The sequence below is a fragment of the Eumetopias jubatus genome, unplaced genomic scaffold (assembly GCF_037043125.1).
Source record: "Eumetopias jubatus isolate StellerSeaLion01/CBP00866 unplaced genomic scaffold, mEumJub1_p1.0 scaffold_10, whole genome shotgun sequence".
In the NCBI taxonomy this organism is placed as follows: Eukaryota; Metazoa; Chordata; class Mammalia; order Carnivora; family Otariidae; genus Eumetopias; species Eumetopias jubatus.
Window position 1 is genome coordinate 106671726 of NW_028274816.1, and position 21194 is coordinate 106692919.

The 21194-nt window shown below is 58.2% G+C and overlaps 1 protein-coding gene across 1 annotated transcript; it reads left to right on the forward strand.

The window, feature by feature from the left end:
* The first annotated feature begins 1673 nt into the window (after window positions 1–1673).
* On the forward strand, window positions 1674–20903 carry NGFR (nerve growth factor receptor). Its single transcript, XM_028093722.2, has 6 exons — window positions 1674–1840; window positions 8596–8737; window positions 12190–12549; window positions 16104–16356; window positions 17801–17961; window positions 18630–20903. Exons 1-6 carry the CDS (start codon window positions 1802–1804, stop codon window positions 18929–18931), a joined length of 1257 nt encoding a protein of 418 aa, XP_027949523.2. The 5' UTR covers window positions 1674–1801; the 3' UTR covers window positions 18932–20903.
* The last annotated feature ends 291 nt before the right edge of the window (window positions 20904–21194 follow it).

Sequence of the window (21194 nt, forward strand, 5' to 3'; positions counted from 1 at the left end):
CTGTCAGGGAGAGGGGCTCCTCAGGGATTTCTAGCTGCCTGGCCTTGGAGGTGGTGAATCATTCACACTCATGCTCAAGGACACAGTTATGTCCACCTGTTTTTTTCAGAGGCTGTCCCCTGGACTTTGTTGGATACACAGGAAAGACATTCGCAGGGCAGATTCGCCCCACCCATGAATGAATAAATTAGCTTCAGCTGATCTAGGGAATCACCTACCAACTGCTTAGATGCTCCCTTCACAAGTGCACTTGATCTCCCCCTCTTCTTGTAATGTGGGAGGGCAGTACTATTTTTTTCTAAGTCAAAACTGAGGTCCACAAATGGCCAAGATCAGGGTGTGGGGATGGGCTTTGTAGACTTGCCCCTTACAAGCTCTCTGTTCCATGGCCTCCTTGTCAGGGGATCAGGAAAGGGTGGGGACAGGCAGGGAGCAAGCACTGAGGTGGGGGTGCTTCCCACCGAAAGACTGGTGGTACTCTCCCTGGGTTGCCAAGGGCCTGTGATTGGGACCTGCTCTGGTTTCTAGGGCATAGTAAGTGTGGTCCTGGGAACGCTATCATAGTACATGGTACATGGATGTGAGTCCATCCAACCACTTTTCCTTTTATTCCCTTCAGGCCTTTATTGAACACCGGCCGTGTACCAGGCATTCAGATAAGGAATCATGGTCCCTGTCTGCAGGGAGCTCATAAGCCAATGGAAATACAGTCTAGTGAAGGCTATATTGTTGAGGATATAACTGTATGTTTGTGTATGGGCGCACGTGTTCATGAATGTGTGTGCACTCGTGTGAGAGACTACGTGTGAGGGCTTGTATGGAGGTGACTGCACATGTCACGTGCATGTGTGTTCGAATGTTACGACATGTGCAACGAGTGTGCAAATGCGCATGAGTGTGTAGGTGCACATGCATGTGCAGAACGCACAGGCTTACACGAGTGCATGAGGGGGATGTGAACACATGTAGTGCGTAAGCGCAGACATATGTGAGCTTGAGAGTGGGTGTATTCCTGTCTTGTGTGCACACCTGTTACCCCTTCAAACCCATCTTTTGAGAATTCAAGTAACATCGGGATGGACTCCACCTTAATGTCCCTTCTGCACACTGTCGGGGTCAGGCCACCTGCTACTCCTCCCCTCCCCTTCCCCTAGGCCTTTGCACTGGGAAGGGACAGAGGTAGGGGTCGGGTGTGGACCAGGGGGTGAAGGGCGGGGCGGACAGTGCGCATTCTTGCTGACAAGGGCTGGGTAGGGAGCAGGGCCCGGGGCGGGGTTGGGGGGGGGGAAGAAGTTGAAGCTGGAGGCAGAGGAAGTTGGGTGAGAGAGTGAACGCTGCGGGGGTCTGCGGCGGAGAGGAACGGGAGCCGCAGAGGGGATGCCCTGGTCCCTGAGCCCACAGCATCCGGGAGCGACGCGCACTAGCGCGGACCCGGCCCTGGGTACCGGGGCGGAGTCGGGAGAGGCTCCGAAGGCCCGTGCGCGGAAAAGCGGCAGCGGGGCGCGCGGGCGCGCAGCTCCCTGCAAGCCCTCCCTTCCCCTCTCCTCTCCCGGAGGCGGCGGGGCGGGCGGGCGCGGTTCCGGGGGTGGGCGGGCTGGGCGGGGAGGAGGCGGGGCCGCCGCACTGGCTTCTCCCAGCCCCTCCCGGCCGCAACCAGAGTGAGCGGAGCCTCGGCCAGCTCCGGGGGGCGGGCGCTGGAGCGCAGCGCCGCGCAGCCCTATCCGACCGCCGAGCGGACTCAACTGGAAGCCGAGCGCTGCCGCGGGAGGCGGGCGACGGGGGCAGGTGCGGCGGCTGCGCCATGGACGGGCCGCGCCTGCTGCTGCTGCTGCTCCTGGGGGTGAGTGCTAGCTGGAGGGCAGCCCGCGCCCTTTCCCCGGACTGGAACCCCAATGGGTTCAGGTTTCCCCGAGGGAAAAGAGAACGGAGCGTTGGGGTCCCAGATCCGGGGGGGTGGGGTGGATGGCGGGAGAGGAGCTCCGCTGCCAGGATCCACGGAGGAGCGTCTAGGGTTCTCAGAGCGCAGGGGCGACCCTGAGACCAAGGGTAGAGATGCGGGGAGAGGGGCGCACGGATGAGGGTCCTCAGGTACCGCGGAGGGTGCGTATGGAGGAGCTGAGAGGGGGTCTCTCGGATGCCTTGGTTCTGAAGAGGGTGTTTGGATGCTGGGATCTCCAGGCGACTTTCCTCCTGAGCATCTTGATCTCTTGAGGATCGTGGGACGGAAGCCAGGCTGAAGGAAGAGGAATGGGACGGCGATTAGAGATATGAGGGGCGAGCGGGGCTGGGGCGGGGAACCGGAGACAAGGAGATAGAACAATGGGGGAGGTCGGAGGGATTGGAGGCAGAGGGGACCGGGCATCGGACAATGAGGGCCAGCCAGACAATGGGGGGGAGGGGCGTGGGAGGGAGAGCTTCGGGGAGCGGGGGTCGGCTGAAGAGAGAGAAGTGGGCTAGGGAGGGCAGAAAAAGGACGACAGCGAGGGAGGGAGAGAGAGATGCCAGCGAAATGAAAGAGGGCGGAGAGGGAGAGCGGACCCCGAAGTGGTCGGGGCCACGCCTGCCCGCCGAGGGACAGTGGGACGAGCAGATGGAGCAGAGGGACGGACGTTTCCCGCGCCTGCCGCGCGCCCTTTCTCGCGGCCTCGCCCAGTCTGGGAATTGCGGCTGGGGATCCGAGGCTGGGAAGGGAGCGCCCACTTCGCCGGGGCGAACCCGCTCCCTGCCTCCCCCGCGACCGGCGGGCTCCTCCGGCGCGCTCATTCTCGCGGTTTGAAGCCGCGCCGGGGACCGGAAGGGATGGAGAGGACATCGTGCGACCCGGTCTGGCCGCAGCCAAGTCTCAGGGTGCAGAGCGCCGGGACTCGCGAGGCGGGGACGGTCCGGGCGGCGCGCAGCCCGGGGTCGCGGCAGCCGAGGCGGCCCGCAGGGGGCGCTGAGAGGCGAGGGCTGTGCCATCCGCAGCCGCCCGCGCGACTGGGGCTGCGCGCCGCGCTCCCACGCGGACCCCCATTAAGTTAAGCCACCCGAGCGCGGCGCCCGCAGTTCTCACGGGTCCAGCGCCCAGGCGGGTCGGGATTCCGCCAGCGCCCCCCACCCCCACCCCAACTTTCGGTGGAAGACGCCGGGCACCGAACGGGACAGAGGCGGTCGGACGCCGCGGATTCCGCCTCCGCGGGGGACTGCGGGTCCTCTTAAGCATCTAAATCCGTCTCATAGTCCCAAGATATTCAGGAGATGTGACCTGTGTGGGCCCAGGAACGGAGTGCCACACGGAGTTTGGCAATGAAAGAGGTGTCCTCACTCTCCCTGCCATCTTCATTTCTCTTCTGAGCGTTGCATCCCCAACCCCCATTTTACAGGAAGGAAAACCGAGGCTCTGAGAGTTTAAACGACTTGGCCAAGATCCCAAAGTAAGTTAAACCAGAGCGCTAGCCAGGCTGTCCCACACCTGATTCCCAGCGCGGTACTCCCCATACCCCGTAGGGGGGCAGCCCCAGCGTCCTAGCGCGGTACGAGAGCCGCGTTTCTCGGCGAGGGGCGGGCTGGACACCATCCCCTGAGTCAGGCGGGCGGTGGAATGTGGGGGCTGGGGTGGGCAGAGAGCCTCTCGGGACGCTGGCCCCATCCCCGGAGCTCAGCCCCCTGGAGCTGTCAGTACCTGTGGCTTCTCCGGACATTTGGGAGTGACTGCGGGCACACTCGCAGACCAACGCGGCGGGTTAGAGATGCTTCTTGACTGGGGAGGTGGGACTGGGCCGGCCAGTAGTGCGGCCCCCCGGAGAGGCGAGGGCGTGGACTCCGGACCGGGGCTGGGGAGAGTGTCACCCCCAGTAGAGAAGAGGTGAGGGAAGAGGGGGGCTGCGCGCGGAGGGCCTGGGGGCTCGGGAAGGTGGACCCCGCGCAGAGCCGGCCGCCCGCAGCCCCTGCTGCTCTTGCCTCCGCCTCGCCGCGGGGTTGCTGTCTGCGGGCTGCCTCTGCGCAGCGCGGCGGTCCGAGTTTCTTCCTGGGCCGCGGCGGGAGAGTGCTGAAACCAGAGCGCGTCCCGGCAGCTCGGCTGGCGGGCCGCGCCGGTAATGGAGGCACTTTGTCATTCAGACGTCTGTAACCGGAGCCGCCGGGCCGACTAATGTGCCTAATAGGGATGCAACGAGCGCCGCAAATGGGAGGACAGGAGCGGCCGGACGAGGGAGGCGGCTCCGGGATGGAAGGGGTCCCCACCCTCCCTGTACCAGCCGGGGCCCATTCACGCGCCTAGATTCTTCCCGGGGAGGGGGGGGGGTTGTGCAGGGTGGGGAGGTGGGAATAATAAAATTGGCTGAGCGCCTACTATGTGTCACGCACTGCCCTGGGTAATTTCTCTCGTGTCACTGAATCCTTATAAGATCCCCGCAGAGTAAATCGAGTTATGCCCATTTTACAGTTGAGGGAGTTGAACCTCCCAGACTTTCGGGGCATGAAAGCAGGCTTCCCCCAGTCCCTGCGTGGTGGTGCCCTTGTTGGAACCCAGAATGCTTGGCTTGGAGTTTATTCTGTGCTCTGTGTCCGGTCTCATTCCGCCCCCCCCCCCCGCCCCGCCCCAGCCTTCTAGATCACGGAGGGACAGGAGGACCTTAACCATCACTAGCTCTGAATATGAGATCTGTGTCTTATGTCCTCGGCGCCACAAATTTGGAACTGAGCCCCTTCCCCCCACCCATAGTCCCCAGGCCCCTCTCAAAGTCTTCATGCAGCCTCATCCTCAGTAATTAGCTTGTCTCCTACCCCAAATTCAACCCCTACCTAAAGGAGTAAAGCGCATGTGCCAGAGTCTCCCCGGGTTTGCATTAACCTCAAAAGACCCTCCACATATTTGAAAACTCTCCAATCCCATGGCGGTGGCTAATGGCTCCATTCACCTAAGGAACCCCTTTGCTGAAACTGTTTTGAGTGGTTAGGGCTCATCACACTGAAGCATTCAAATAGTTTCAAATTCGTTCAACCGAATTTTGGTGTGTTTTCCATTTTGCCCAATTTTTTAAAAATTTTAAGGTTTTTAAAAGTTCATCTAAGAGCAATTCCACCTTCGTTTTTTGAAATCCTGGAAATGGCAAAAGGATTGCAAACACTTTCAAGAATGGGATGAAATCAAATTGGAAATGAGCAAGTGTAATAAATGTAGATTTCAGGCACATGGGTCTATCATTTTGGTAAATTGATCATTTTGGAGCAATAAGCCTGAATCCGTGTCATCCCTCCTTGCTTCCCAAGATTGCCCCGCCCTGGACCAATAGAGGGTGTGGCAGGGGCCAGGCATTAAGCCACTTAGCAGAATTGTCTCTGTGAGCCTCAGTTTCCCCAGCTATCAGAGAGGAGATGAAGGCGGTCCCTCAAGTCCTTCCCCCTCAGCATCTTGGCTTCTGGAGTAGCTGTGTGGAGTGGTATCTCCTCTCCCTCGTGGGACTGTGACTTCCCCGGGGGGGATCGGGGACCATGTCTCATTGGAAACACTTGGTTCAATGCTGAGCAAATAGTTGTCAACTAGTAAATAGTTGTTAATTAGTTAACTGCGAGGAGAGCAATTCCCATTCTCCTTTCCCCGTGCCCTCTTCAGACTCTTCCTGGTGGGTCATTCTTCATGCCTAGCCTGCCCCTCCTCTAGGTAGTTTCCTCTCTTTGGGCCCAACTACTGCTCGCCCCTCCTACTGCCTCCCAGCCAGGCTCAGCAGCTCAGCCTGAGACAAGACACTTCCTTGATAACTAACATTTATTGAACTTCTACTATACACCGGACAGGCTTGCCTAACATTACTTCATGTAATTTTCATGGCAACCCTGAGCAGTAAATATTACTGACCCAACGTTTTAGGTGGGAAAATGCAGGCTTAGAGAGACTGGGAATTGCCCCAAAGTAGCAGACTGTTAGGTAGCCGGTCTGGGGTGTTTTGAAATAGGACACATAAAACAAGCACAGGAAACACATGGATGCTAATTATGTGGCCTGGAGTCCAAATGCAGGACTCGGGAGAAGAGAGAGGTAGGCAGTCTGCAGCAGGGAGAGCAGGCCTCGAGGAAGAGGGGCATGCAGAGGCCGCTCGAGTGCCATGGACAGACCCCCTGAGCTCTCCGCAGCCCAGCTCTCTGCTGACCTCGACCAACTGGAATCCAGCCAAAAGCCACAAAAGAGGCAAGAAAGACCTTGGGAAAGAAAACAGAGGGACCCTGAAGTGTATAAACACCTTCTTCATTTGATGCCTACAGCAATCTAATGAGGCACATACTGTCACCATTACCTAAAGATGAAGAGACTGAGGCACAGAGAGATTTCAACCTGTCCCGGGTCACCCAGCTCTAAGCCATGAGCCAGAGCCATGGAGGCCGTGAGGAGGAAGGCAGTATAGGGTCACACTTTTTACTCAGACAATGGCCCCCTCCTGGTTCAGATCCTACCAACACTCACGATGTACACCTTCCTACCCAGGCTAGTTACATGGTTTCTACAGATTCAATTTGACCTAATGAGTCAGAATGGTAGGGGCGGGGCTGCTCAGGTCACACTCTGGTAGCAGCGAAAATTGGCAACTGATATCTTGACAGGAAGCAGGGAGACAGAAACACTAAAAAAAAAAAAAAAAAAAAAGCTGATGGAAGAACTCAGAGACAAAAGTGTGGTGATTTGGGATAAAGAACACAAAGGGCTTCACTGCACTGACGCCCAGAATAACCACTGAGTCCCTGAGTCACGGGGAAACCGTGAAGGTATGTTCTGGAATCAGAAGGGTACAGCCATCTTGGTTAAAATGGAAATTCAGCTATCCAGAAAGTCACCCCCATCCCACAATCCCCTGCCCAGAGTTCTAGGTAATTGAGGTCGTATTGTATTTTCACATTCTGAAATCCCATAAATATACAGGTTGGGTACCAGGCGCTGGGGCAACCACAGTCCTGCCCTCCAAGAGCTGACAGTCCAGTGGGGGACATCGCAGCGCTCAGACCAGATGAGCTCAGTAAACTGAGGGAACATGTCACAGGGCCACTCAGCCTCGTCTGGGAGGCGTGGGGGCCACAGGATCACTTCCTTGAAGAAGTGACATTTAAGCATGAACCCTCAAGGATGAAAAGAAATCCAAACAGACCCTCTGGAATCTCGCTCTCCCTCCTAGGGGAAAGCCTGCATCTGGGACACCCCCCGCCCCCACCCCTCCTGGTTTCTGGTCCGCAGATGTTCCCAGACCTGTGTTCCTACCACCTGGGAGGAGATGGTGGCAAATACCCAAGGACCCCCTCCTATGCTGCCCGCACCGCACCCTCCCTGCTGGTCTCCTGAGGACCACCATCTGCCTCCTAGACTGATCCAACCTGTCCATCACCCCCCTTCCACAAAACCCTGGTTAGACCTCAGGATATTTTAAAGGACTGGAGGGAAAGGGAGTATTTTTGGCTATGATCTCGCCAATGTGGAAGCAGAGGAATGTCCAAAAGGACCTTTAACACTCCCCTCTAGTCCCATGACCCCAGAGCCCGTACTTCTCCTTGGTACCAAATGGGAGCTGCATGGTCTGAGGCCAGGGAAACAGGCTTTGGAGTTTTATTAGACACGAAGAATTTTTTTTTAGGAATAGAAACATAAAGCATCTGCCACCACTCCCCCGCCCCCCCCAGGGAATCTGGTGCTAAATCATTCCATCCATGAGCAAAGATGCCTCGGTGGCAGGAATCTGACTCCCCTTTCCCTTGGTTCCAGCGCTGTTCCCACCGGCTGCATGGGGGCAGGGAGAGGAGAGGGCGGGTGGCTGGAAATCCGACTCTGGATTTCTTGGAAAATCCAGAGCTGGGCTGCTGAGTGGTGAGCTGGGCTGCTGGGTGGTGAGAGATGCCACTTCATCATCGCAAACAGGCGCCCCTTTCTCCCTGCTTGGTGCCAGACTCTTGCCAATTGGCCGGTTCTTTGCTCTGGCCCTGAGTGGTCTCTGTCTCCGTGGGTGAGGAGAGGTGAGGACTCAGAGAGGGAAAGCAGAGCAGGTCAGAACTCCAAGGCAGCATCAGGATTCGAACCCAAGACCCCAGCCCTCTGCCTTCTGTTCCTGGGTACAGACACTGCTCATTGAATATTTGATATGTGGAATGGTAGAATTAAGGACCTGGAGAAGGGCCCTACTAGCCTGTGCTAGAAAAAGGCGTCCCTCTGGGTAGACAGAGCCCTGCAGCTGTGCCTCCCGCTAAGTGGCATTTGGGCCAGAGTTTAGCTTCCAGTTGCCCCCTTGGCGGGGAGCCCTGTGCTCCCCCATGGGAGCCATAACCTGTACTGGCCAGAGGCCACCTTCCCCATGTGGTGTGTCCTCAGGATTCCAGGAGTTGCCATAACCGCAAGATGAACTCTGTAGAATGTCAGCGTCCGGGGCTCTGACCTCACACCCCCGGCAGCCTGCAGGGGCGCCCTGTCCCCCACTGCCTTTCTTCCCGCCAGCTTTGATGTGCCTGATGCCTCCGTGGTGAGCTCATCCCGGCCCAGGTGGTTCCAATAGAAGGCTTTAGGAGGGGGTGTTTGATCTCTCGGAAGACACCCCCTCTCGCTTCTCTTGCCATTCTGACCTTCTGATCTATCCCCCCGCCCAGGTGTCCCTCGGAAGTACCAAGGAGGCATGTCCCACGGGCCTGTACACACACAGTGGGGAGTGCTGCAAAGCCTGCAACCTGGGTGAGGGCGTGGCCCAGCCTTGCGGAGCCAACCAGACCGTGTGTGAGCCCTGCCTGGACAGTGAGTACAGGGGGGCGGCCAGGGGAGTGGCGAGGGGGGAAGGGAGGGCTGGGAGGCGCATGCCCACTGGAAGCCTGACAAGGGCTCTGCCTCCCAGCAGGATCTCCTGCCCACCTCTGTTTGGGCACCGGAATGGGTCCGACCCAGTATAGGAGGCGAGAAGGGAAGCTGAGAATGGCTGAGGAAAGTCAGCAGAGGGAGGAGGAGGACCTCATAAGGAGGGATCCCCAGGGGGTGCCCCTTCCCAGCTCCCAGGTGGAGAGGCCTGGTAGAAGAATGTGGCCAGGTGGGAGGAGTAGCTGGTGCTAAGACAGCTAAAAATACCATCTGCACTGTAAAATCAATGGCTGCCACTTACCCTCAGCGTGTTTAGGGGGAGGGGAAGAGGATCAAGTCCTGGCTGCCCTGGAAACTGACCTTGGGGGATCCTGGGAGGGTGTGGCTACCCTTCCCCCCAAGGCCAGCTGTTCCCCAGCTCTGACCAAGGAAGCAGGGCTTTCCAGAAGTAGCAGGAATGGAGGCAGTCCTCACTGTGGGGTGGTGTCAGAGGGGAGAGGGGCCTGTCCTACCTCGGATTTCCTCAGGAAGGGGAGAGAACCCCATCTTCTGGGGCTGCTGCTAAGGGATTCAGAAGGATGGCAGGTCTGGGGACTGAATTCTGTGTGCTTTTGACCCAGAACTCTGTATCCCTGCTGGATGTCCCTAGCCTCAGTTGCTGCCTTCAGGCCATGGGCTCAGTGCTCTTTTCTGCCCAGAAACCTTTCCTCCCTGCCTAGAGTCACATCCTGCCTTCTACCTGGCACGCACTGCCTACCTGGAGGGCCGGTGGGAACCATACCAGATTCTTCTTTAATCATGATAGGAACAAGGGCATAGGAACTGGGAACTCTTTTTTTGTTTAAGATTTATTTATTTATTTGAGAGAGAGAGAGAGAACGCGAGGGCGGTAGAGGGAGAGAGAGAGAGAGAGAGAGAGAGAGAGAGAATCCTAAACAGACTCCCCACTGAGCGCAGAGCCCGACCCGGGGCTCTATCCCACAACCCCGAGATCATGACCCGAGCAGAAACCAAGAGTCCGACGCCTAACCAACTGAGCCATCCAGGTGTCCCAGGAACTGGGAACTCTGAACCCAACTGCCTAGTCTGACCTCTGGATTCCTCTCTACCACTGCCCCGCCCCCCCGCCGCCACAGCCTATCTCCCAGACAACCCCAGCTCCTTGGTGTTCCCAGACACATAGTTTTCCTCTCTCTGTGCCTGTGGATCCTGTAACTCCATCCCGCAGCAGGAAAGGCCTGGGCCTAGATGGCGAGGCTAGATAGACATCCTGTAATGCCTTTGCCACCTTGCCATCTGGCCACCTGCCCTGGCCTACCAGGGTTTCCATCCCAGCAGGGTTGGCCAACCATCGGCTGTGCTGGAACCTCCCGAGTTTGCCTCTCTCATTTCCTAGACTCCTGCCTAGGTCCTCTCTGGCCTGGACCCTAAGTGTCCCAGGATGGGTACCCACTCCCTTCTGTCAAAGCAAGAGGTGGGGTAGAGGAGCCTGGGGGAGAGAGTCTCTGGCATCTCCGGAGAAAGGGAGACAGGAGCTGGAGACCAGCTAGGAGGTGGTGGGGGGAGGCGTCCCTCCATTTGCTCCCTCTGGTTCCCCTCCCCACCTCCAGCTGCGTTAACAGGCCGCCTTTATAAGCTCACTTTATGGCATGGAGACCCCAGCGGACTTTCCCTCTATCCTCAAAACGTTTCCACAAGGAAACCCATTAAGCTCCTGCCTTCATTCTCTGCCGAAAAAGACCACATTTTTCCCACTCCCTAAAACTGTCTCCCAGGAGTTTTCTACTAATTTTCTGTATTTTTCCCATGGGCAGCCCCCCCATTTTCTCTCCCCCTCCAGTGTGACTAAACCCACCCCCCTGCCACATGCCAACCAGATCGAATCCTCCTGTTTGTATAAACTGGACGTCCTGCCTTGGCTGTTTATGTTTGGAAGTCCTTTCTGCAGACTATATCCCTGTGACCCAAGTTCACCTGACTTGCCATAGCCCACCCCAGGGGGCCCAACCTTTGCAGGATCCCTGCGGTGTGTCTAGTGATTTATGGTAGAATTTCATTTCTTCCTCACCACAACCCTGTGAGTGGAGAAATTATTCTCGGTTTTACAGAGGAAGAAAAAAAGCTCAAAGAGGTGAAGTAAAACACCCAGAGTCACACAGCTAATAAGTGGTGGAAGCAGGTTTTGGGTCCAGGTTGACCCCGTCCCTGGGAAGAGAGACACGGGTTCGTTCCTCTGCCAGAACTGGCTTGAAACTGGTCTCCCTCCAGGCCCACCCCTGTCTTGTCTTCTCTTCCCCCTCAGTTGCTTTCCTTTTCATTTCTCTCTGCTTTTCTTTCTTTGCATCTGCTTCTCCACCGACACCCCAAAGATAATGTGCTCCATCCGGTCTCTCGATTCCTTTAGAGAAGGTTGAGATCAGAACGCACGGCAGGCCTCGATTTCCCTCCAGTGGGAGTCTTTACTTCTGTTTCCACATTCTGACACTCCCTCCTTCCCTGGTTCCCGGTTCCTAAATCCTGCTCTTTCTGCCCTTGGAGCAAGGGTACATCCTCTTGGATTCCGACTGGCACAGAGTTCTGCACCTGGGCGGGTAGGGATGGAGAAGATTTGGCTCTGTGCCTTCCCCTCCTTGCACACGGAGGAGAGGACCCTGGCATCCCCTGGCGTTCTTCCCCTTATTAGATTAGACCTCACATCCATTAAGAGAGCATGAGTCAAGAGTGAGCTTGGAAATCTCCCCTTTGTGCCATTGGGAAGGGCAGAGGACTATATATAGAGGCAAGGCCTTCTTGCTTTCTAGCTCCAATCCCTCCTGCTGTTACCTCGTCAGGAAGTCCATCCCCACCCTCAAGAACCAAGCCCTTCAGCAGCGTGGGGCAGCGCCATGGGTGGGAAATTCCGCGGTCTAACCCTGGTCAGGCCACACCTGGGCCCCCACCTGCGCGGAGATGAGAAGGGCGGCGGAGGCCGGAGGCTCCCTCGTGAAGGCCCGCCCGAGCCTGGGTTGGGTTCACAGCCCAGCTCTGGCCGGCGGGGAGGGCTGGGAGGGAACCACGCTCAGATTATTCCTTAATCATGCTGGGAACAAGGGTACCGGACTGGGAACTCTCTAAGAGAATTTGCCAAGAAATGTACTGGCCTCCAGCTGGGTTACCCCTCGAAGCCTCACAGTCAGTGCTTCCAGGCCTGGGGCACCGGGGGTTCCTGGCCCCCTGCCCCCTTCCCCGCGTCGGCTGCCAGGAGCGCTCACAGACCGGGGATCCCGAGGGATGAGGGTCCCCGCGGGGCGCTCCCAGCCTCTGCGTCCCAGGTTGTCCCGGTTGCGGGGGGTGGGGGGGGCGGGGCGACCTTCCAGGCTCCGCAGCGGCTGCCCGGCGCGTCCATCTGCCCCCAGGCGTGACCTTCTCGGACGTGGTGAGCGCCACCGAGCGGTGCAAGCCGTGCACCGAGTGCGTGGGCCTGCAGAGCATGTCGGCGCCGTGCGTGGAGGCGGACGACGCCGTGTGCCGCTGTGCCTACGGCTACTACCAGGACGAGGCGACCGGCCGCTGTGAGGCGTGCCGCGTGTGCGAGGCGGGCTCGGGCCTCGTGTTCTCGTGCCAGGACAGGCAGAACACCGTGTGCGAGGAGTGTCCCGACGGCACGTACTCGGACGAGGCCAACCACGTGGACCCGTGCCTGCCCTGCACCGTGTGCGAGGACACGGAGCGCCAGCTGCGCGAGTGCACGCGCTGGGCCGACGCCGAGTGCGAGGGTGAGCGCGCCGGGCCGAGGGCGCCCCCTGGGGGCCGGGGGCAGCGGGGGGGGGGGAGGGAGTGGGGGGGCTCGCGGGCCTCGAGCCAGCCGCCACCCTCCCTGAAACCCCAGGTCCAAAGGACTCCTCTCACTGTGTCCTTCCGTGGGCTGCGTGTTTGGAAAGCCCCCATCCTCCTCCCAGGCCGCAGCTACGACCCTCCAACTCAGTTTCTAGGGCTTTCTTCCCCGGTCGGGACATGTTTGATCCTTGAGCAGGCTCTCTAGACTGGAGAAAGGGGCTTGAGGACCCTCAGGAGTTGGGGCCCTTTGGCTCGGGGGCCTGGTCTGGGTCCACAGTGGTTTATGGCTCTAGGACCCGGGAGGGAATCTGCCCAGTCACTCTCCGAGTGATGGTAGGGAGGTCACTCTTGTCTCTGGACCTCAGTTTCCTCATTGGTCATACAGTTTTCAGGGATGTCGTGGGTTAGGGAAGGTGGCTGGCCCGCTTTCACTGGTGGTATCTGGGGGCGGGGTCAACAGTGGTTGCTACCCTTTCGCCAAGGATGACCTTTCACTCCGGGAATGCTAAGGAGGTGGTGGGGGTGGAGAAAGAAGAGCAGCAGCAGGCCCAGGGCTCAGGAGCCCAAGGAAGAGACGGGCACACATGGAGGGCTGTCGGCCCCAGGGTGGGTAGGAACTGGGTGCACTCAGCTTAGCTGGGCATGGGGCCCCAAGGAGTGCACCTAGTTCCTGGGATGGGAGGAGGAAGCAGGATGGCAGCCAGGACGGAACTCTTTTGGATTCTGGTTGGTGACATCCATCTGCAGGGAGGCAAGTGGGCTTTTCTATTGCAGGGAGAGGGTGACAGTGCCTTTACTTTCTGTCCATCCCCCTGTGGCTGGGCCCCTACTTAGCTACTTCCTTTTGGGACATCTCCCTCAGGGTGCCCTCACTTTGAGCAAGCAGTGCCTCCTTCAGGGAGCCCCAAGTTTGCGGGAAAAAGACGGCCCTTGCCCCAGTCTGTTGAGGCAGACATTGTCCCAGTTCCCAGGAGATCCCCCATTCTGGGGGATGCAGCACAGCCTCTGCCCCCAGTCAATCCCCAGTCAGATGGGGGAGACAGATCCCCTGCCATGGGGAGCATGCCTGCCTTCCACACCCCGTGATCCCTGGCTCAGGGAGCTCAGGCTGGGGAGAGTGGTTAAACTGGGCTGAGGCCAGGTATGTATGTGAAGCCTCCTACATGGGGGTTGGGAGGGGTGGGGGGAGTGGGGCCCAGAACATAGTGGTTCCGGTGGTGATCGCCCTCAGCCCGGAGACAGGCAAGTGGCGTCAGGCACAGGGCAGAGCGCGGAGGGAGTTTCAGCAGCTGTCAGCGGGCAGGCGGGCAGCACAGTTCACGGGCAAGTCTGGACCAGCCAGTGGGGGGACTTAGTCAGGGGCGCGGTTGGAGCAAAGAAAGGTGACAGCTGGGGGAGGGGTGGGCCCTGCCTTTTGAGGCGTTCACAGATTGCTTTCGGATACCACCCTACTTTCCCAGCCCGTCCTGAAGGAAGAGGGTACCCTGAGGGTTGTGTTTATCCCTGTCCGTCTTCCGTTCTCTGCTCTAGCCTCTGAAGGGTTAAATGTCAGCTCCGGAACAGACGGAACACTTCAGGAAATGGAATTGGATGCGTGGTTTGGTTGCCCCTCCCCTTCCAGTCCATTGTACTTCCTTGCATATACATTTCAGGTGTCAACATGGTGACTCACTCAGCCTTGGGGCAGAAGGATACCCCCCCTCTCCACTCCTCGCCCCAGTGAAATTTGGGTTTAGGAGTAACCTGGTTCCTTTTCCACCCCCGAGTCTGACAGCTCCCATTCCGGAAATGGCTGTCAGAACTCGCCAAGGGCTTAGGGGCTTGGAATGCCGGTGGACATGGCCACATCTGGATCTCATCCTGCTGTACCCCCCTCCTAGCCCTGCCCCAGAGGGGACTGGAGAGATGAGGAGAAAGTGCCCTGGACAGCCCTGTCTTCAGCCTGATCTGTCCCTTAATGTCCACTGTCAAACTTTCCCATTTGAGATTTCTGGAATCTCTGTGATGGCCTGATTCACCAACACCCCCCAACATACCTTCAGCCTCTGGGGTGGGGGGAGTCCTAGCCAGTTGTATCTCAGCCTCAGGGCTCAGATGGCACCAGCAGCTTGCCCAGTCCCCTAGCAGGGCAAGAGAAGACCCCAGTCCAACACCCTGTCTGGGGCCCCATTCCCACCCTACCCCTGCCCCCCAGGACTGAGTGGGGGGGGAGGTGGGGCAACAGATGGCAGCCCCCTCCCTAGTGCCAGCCAGATGGATTCCAGATTCACATCTGGGGGCCTTACCCCTCAGAAGGTGCTGAAAATGGGGGCCTTTGAATCATCTTCATCTTGAGCCGAGGAGGGCCGGGAGACCAGGGGGCAGCTTTCACTCCGACTTGGGTGGGCAAACTGGGGGTGGGGTAGGGCGGAGCTAGGGAGCAAGGTGCCTCCCCTTCACCCCATTGGCATGTCCTGTCTGCTTCCCCTCCCTGCCCCAGGCGTGGGAAGTGAGGACAGATGGGCTAGGCAACTTTGCCCGGACAGGTACCCCCAGGCCGTCTGGAGCCCACAGCCCCTGGGACTGCCCCTGGCTGGGTGGCAAGATGGAAAATCCCACCCAGTGGTGCCAGGTCCTCTGTTGGGGAGGCTGGCAGTGCCCACTGGCATAAAAGGGCCTAGGTGGGTGGCAAGGCATAGTCCTACCTGCCTCCCCACCTCAGGCAGCAGGCAGTACCTTCTTTGGAGGCCTTCTCCCCACCAACAGTCTGCTTCCGCCCAGGGAGGGTTGGGGCTGCCCAACACTGTCTTCTCTGGGCGGTGAGATCAGATGGTTTGGTTTGGGGGCCACACCGGGCAGGAAACAGAGGCTGGCCACTGGCTAAGGACTGGCTGGAGGGAAGCCAGCCAGCTGGGCACCCCCTACCCTGTCTGAGCTGAGAGCTAGGACATCGGAGAACAGAAGGGAGGCTGAGTGCCAGTTCTTGGAGAGGTGGTTTGCGGGGAAGTATCTCTGTCCAGACCTGAGTTTCCTCATCCTTCCCTAGGACCGGGATGACTGGGGCCATTGGGACAAACTGGGACGAGGGAGGTTACAACATTTTCCCAGAGTGATTCCAGCTAGAGGCCTCCTGGTGCCCACTCTCTCTTCTTTGTGTGTTTGCCTCCGTGCCAGGCTTCTGGGTACCCAGGGAGGCAGAATAGAGTCCTAGGGTCACAGCTGCACCTCAGGTGGAAGGGAGCTTAGAGACCATCTCTCTTAGCATCCCCATTCAATAGATGGGAAATTGAGATCTTGAGAGGTGAAGGGACTGGTCCAGGGTCACACAGTCCGTTGGTGACAGAGCCAAAGGGGACCCAGGCCCTTGCTCTCCTCCACCATCATGACTCATACACACAATCCCGGCCCTCACCCCCATGTGTAATGGCCTGGCACGGGGAAAGGCCTGGGGAAGAAGTGCTGGAGCAGGGCTGGGTGGGGAGTGGGCCCTCATTCCTGTAGCTCCTTCCCCCAGAGATCCCTGGCCGTTGGATTACCCGGTCCACACCCTCGGAAGGCTCGGACAGCACTGCCCCCAGCACGGAGGAGCCCGAGGGACCTCCAGAGCAAGATGTCATAGCCAGCACAGTGGCAGATGTGGTGACCACAGTGATGGGCAGCTCTCAGCCCGTAGTGACCCGAGGCACCACCGACAACCTCATCCCTGTCTACTGCTCCATCCTGGCTGCTGTGGTTGTGGGCCTAGTGGCCTACATTGCCTTCAAGAGGTGAGAGGGGGGCACAGGGGACAGAGAGCAGGGCCTTTGCTCTCAAGGAGGGCTTTACTGTGAACTTGACCTGAAAATACACACACTTTTTAGAGTCAACCCCAAACCACGCTCATCCTCACCATCAGCTGCCCCATGCCAGGGGGGGATGGTCCCTGTCCTGCTCTGGCACCAGCACCTCCCCATTCCCATGAAACTGCTCCCCTCCCTGACAGCACACCCCCAGCTGCACACTGAGCTTTCTTTACCAGCCACGTGTGCCCTCATCCCTCAAACCCCATTGACCCCCAGTGACCTATGTGTGCATGTGTCCCTTCCCATGTCACATTGGGGATGTTGTGGCACCCACATCCAGAAATTCAGGATGTGCAAGAACTTCTGGAAAGTGTTTTACTTATTTATTTGTTTTTGAAGATTTTACTTATTTATACGAGGGGGGAGAGCATGAGCTAGGGAGGAGCAGAAGGGGAGGCAGAGGGAGGGAGAGAATCTCAAGCAGACTCCATGCGGAGGTTGGAGCCCCATGTGGGGCTCCATCTCACGACCCTGAGATCATGACCTGAGCCGAAACCAAGGGTCAGACGCTCAACGGACTGAGCCACCCAGGCGCCCCTGGAAAGTGTTTTAAATGTTTCAATGCATTTTCCATTCTTAAAAAGAAAATCTTCAAGGTAATACATGTTTGTTTGGGTAAATGCAAACAAGACCAATGTCTTATAAAGCAAAAAGTAAAAGCCCTCTTTTATCTCCCCAAATCCTACCTCTCTCCTCATTGGAATCTGTTTGGAATGGATCCTTTCCAGCCATTTTCTGTGCCTTTATAAACACATGTACCTAAAACTTTTTATAGTTATACGTAAACACACAGAGGGTTTTTTTTTTTTTTAAAGCATCTATGGGATCCCACTACCCACACTCTACAACTTACCTTTTCACTTAGTCCCCCTTGGGAGAGCTTTCCCCAGGACATACGGATTATCTGATTGTTTGTAACTGCTCACTCAGGATATGGATGGATCCTAATTTATTTGAACAATCTTTTGATGCACATTTAATTTGTTTTCAGCTTTTGCTTATTGCTAATAATAGCAGAGGAAATCTTTGTGTATATCCCTGCACACATGTGGGAGTAGTTTAGCAGGGTAGACTGGGAACGGTGGAATTCCTGAGAAATCACTGGACGCGCCACTCATTCCGTGAACATTCGCTGAACCTTTGCACCGTGCACCGAGCCCAGGGAGCCGGTGGGCCCCCACGGTGCTTTCAGTGCAGGCCAGGGGCGGGCGGAGATGGACAGAAAGAAGAACCATAGGTGCTCTGGTGGGGGGCTATGCTTGGGCACCTGCCAGGGCCCCAGCCCCGATGCATCAGAGCACAGATCCCTTAGGCACCTGGCTGGTGCGGGCCCTCAGCCCCTGAGACTGGGCCCGTCCTCTGGTACCAGGTGGAACAGTTGCAAACAGAACAAGCAAGGAGCCAACAGCCGGCCCGCAGACCAGACGCCGCCGCCGGAGGGAGAAAAGCTCCACAGTGACAGTGGCATCTCTGTGGACAGCCAGAGCCTGCATGACCAGCAGCCCCACACGCAGACAGCCGCGGGCCAGGGTGAGCAGGGAGGCGGGGGCAGGGGGCGCTGAGGTAGGGAGGAAAGGAGTGATTAAGGGTAGACCATAGGAAGGACTGCCGGAGGGGCTGGCTCACAGGGAACGGGGCCTCTGTGTAGGACAGGAGAAGCAGGGTGCGTGAACGGGGAGGAGAGGTCTTTCCAGTGGAGAGGCGTGGGAGAGGGGGAGCTTTGACAAATTGGAGCATCCAGACTCATCAAGCTAATTGTCCCCCCCTAGGGCTAATTACTCCCCAAAGTGGCTGCAATTAGCCTCCTGCTCCGGACTTCTGGGGAGCAAGTAGTTAATTATGGACCCTAATTAGTGGCCCAGAGCCCAGCTCCAGGATACTTGCTGTGGTGGAGTCTGGGGCTAGGTCCTGTCTTGCCTAATTGCTGTGGGGCGGGGACGGGGTGAGATGGGGGGATAGTGTTGGAGCTGCGGGTCAGAGGGGATGTGAGTCAGCACCCCCCAGGCCCCCCTACAGCCCTGCCCCCCATCCACGACCTCATCTTGACCCTCCCTCTGCCTCCAGGCCCTTGGGGTTTACCCACCCTGGGAGGAGAAATGCCTCAGCCCGTCTTCGGTCTTACCCTGGGGCCCCCATGCCCACTGTAGGGAAAAGGGGGTCTGGAGGGTAGCCTCTGACGCCCCCTGGGTTCTTGGCAGCCCTCAAGGGGGATGGAGGCCTCTACAGCAGTCTGCCACCGGCCAAGCGGGAGGAGGTGGAGAAGCTGCTCAATGGCTCTGCGGGGGACACCTGGCGGCACCTGGCAGGCGAGCTGGGCTACCAGCCTGAGCACATAGACTCCTTCACCCACGAGGCCTGCCCCGTCCGAGCCCTGCTTGCCAGCTGGGCCGCCCAGGACAGCGCAACGCTCGACGCCCTTCTGGCTGCCCTGCGCCGCATCCAGCGAGCTGACATCGTCGAGAGCCTGTGTAGCGAGTCCACGGCCACGTCCCCGGTGTGAGCCGCCCCCCGGAGCCCCTGCCCTGCCCCCACATTCTGACGGCTGATGCTCCCGCCACCCCCACGGGCCAGCGTCAGAGCTGAGCTCCGGGCAGGGCTGCGGAGCCCGGGCCCCTCCACCGCAGCCCTGTCCCTGCTCCCATGTGGCCCCATCGCTTCTGATCGCTCTCTCCAGCGCCAGAAGGGCCCCTGCTGCCTCTCCCACCCCGCCCCTAACATCACATCTCACATCTGCTCCCTTCTCCGGCACTTCTAGGTGGGCCAGCCCCTCCCATCTCAGCAGGTGTCAGGCCTGGGGGGCTGACACCAAGGATGGTGTTGGGGACGAAGACAAAGCCCCAGAGATTCGAAGGGAGAGACTGAGGAACCAGAGCCATGGGCTCTACACTGTGAACTTGGGGAATGAGGGACCATCACTGTGGCCTACGTCCTCCCTCAGCCCCCTCACCCTCCTCTCTGGCCCAAGATGAAGACCACCAGAGGCTTGTCAGAGCTGAAAGGGGGTTTTGAAGTCTAGTCCACCCCCTTGTTTTACATTTAGGAGAGTCAGGCCCAGAGAGAGGGAGTGACTTGCCCAAAGCCACCCAGCAATGGGGAGGACAAATGGGGGCTGCCCCCCAACTCTCTGAATTAGGGAGTACAGGCCTCAGGTTTGCTTGAGGGCAAGGAGCCAGGGGGGTTGGGGGGAGGGGATAGGCAACCCTCTGGGAAATGTCTCGAAGCCAAATCCAGTCTGCCCTCCACCATCTCCAGGCCTGTCCAACCCCTGTGGAGATGGGAGGCTTTTGCCCAAGGTCTGGTGCACTGATCCGTCATGGTCAGAGATGGACTTGACTGAGCATGGACCGGGGTTTGTGGAGAGGGGTGCCACTTCCCTTTGCCAGTTCCGCTCAGGCACGTCAGTGTGGCACCCGTGGTGTGGCCCGGCCTGCAGGTGCCCTCCATCCCGGCACAGACTCAGAGCCAACACAGGCAGTATCTTCTAGAGCCAGCCCTGGGGTCAGGGACTAAGGGCCCCGGACCCGCGACAAACAGATCCACAGACGCACAGACAAAGAAGATGAGAAATCCTGCTTTTCTCCCCAAGTTCTTTCTCTTGGGCTGGGCCCGGATCCTGCCCAGGGCGGCTGGCAGAGAAGCACTGAAGGGATTTGAACTCAGCTTGCCCTCTTCCCTCGCCCCTGGTTTGGCGGGCCAAGCTTGGCTGAGGCTTGAGCTGGCGTCTGGCTTCCGAGGGCCTGCACGTGGAAGAATGCTCCCCCTTCCCCGCCCCCGTCCTTTCTTTTCCTGCGAGCACAGGGTTTGGCTGGGCTCCGACAGTCGCAGTGAAGAAAGGCGGACCAGTGTGGGAATGTAGCAAGAAGGAACCAAGGGAGACTGTGGCCTGCAGAGGGCCTCTCCCAAGTTCAGAGGACCCTTCGAAGGACCATTTGTTCCCTAGCTTGGTGCCAGAAAGGGGCCGTGAGGTCTCATGAGGTCCTTCCTGGCATGTTCTGTTTTGCTTGACATTGGAATGAGTGTGGCGCCCCTCTATTTAGCATGACCAAGCCCCGAGCCCCAAGCAGGGTGTGCGCTGATGGCCACCCCCTCCCCTGCCCAGGATTCTCCCAGCTCCGTGTAAGGGACTGGGAGCATTGTAAGTAGATGGCATTTCTGTGACCTCCATCTGATGAGGGGAGGAAACTCACCTGCTGGCCCCTTACCTGTGCACCTGGAGAGCAGGACAGGATCTGAGTGTATTTATTTTCCTCCCCAGCAGTTGGGGAGGGGGTCGGGGTACCACAAGTATGTTTTAGCATGTGTTTGGTTCTGGGGCCCCTACCGCCTCCCTTTGCGTGGAGATGAAACCCTTTCGGCCCTCCAGCTGGGGGCTGTGAGCTCCAGACTCCCTGTCACCTCCCCCTTGCATCCTGTGTAATCATTTCTTGGGCCTTCCTAAAACCTACACATAAAACATAAATGACAAATATTATAATAGCAAAGAAAGAAAACCAGTGCAAAGAGATTTTCTGGAAACGCACGTGAATGGAGCCGGTGGGGGTCGGGGGCGGGGCGCAGGTATAATTTCTAATTTGGTGAGTTTTTGTCCTACTGTTTCTCCACCCGCCCCTCCCCCACGAAATGGGGAGTGTTCACAGAAATCGAGCACATCCACATGTGTGGCCATGGAGTTAAGTGGGATAGGGAAGGAGTGGGGGCCCTCTGCCCCCAGGTTTTGCAGAGGAAAAGTGAAAATGACCACGCAGGGAAGCCGGCCAGCTGTG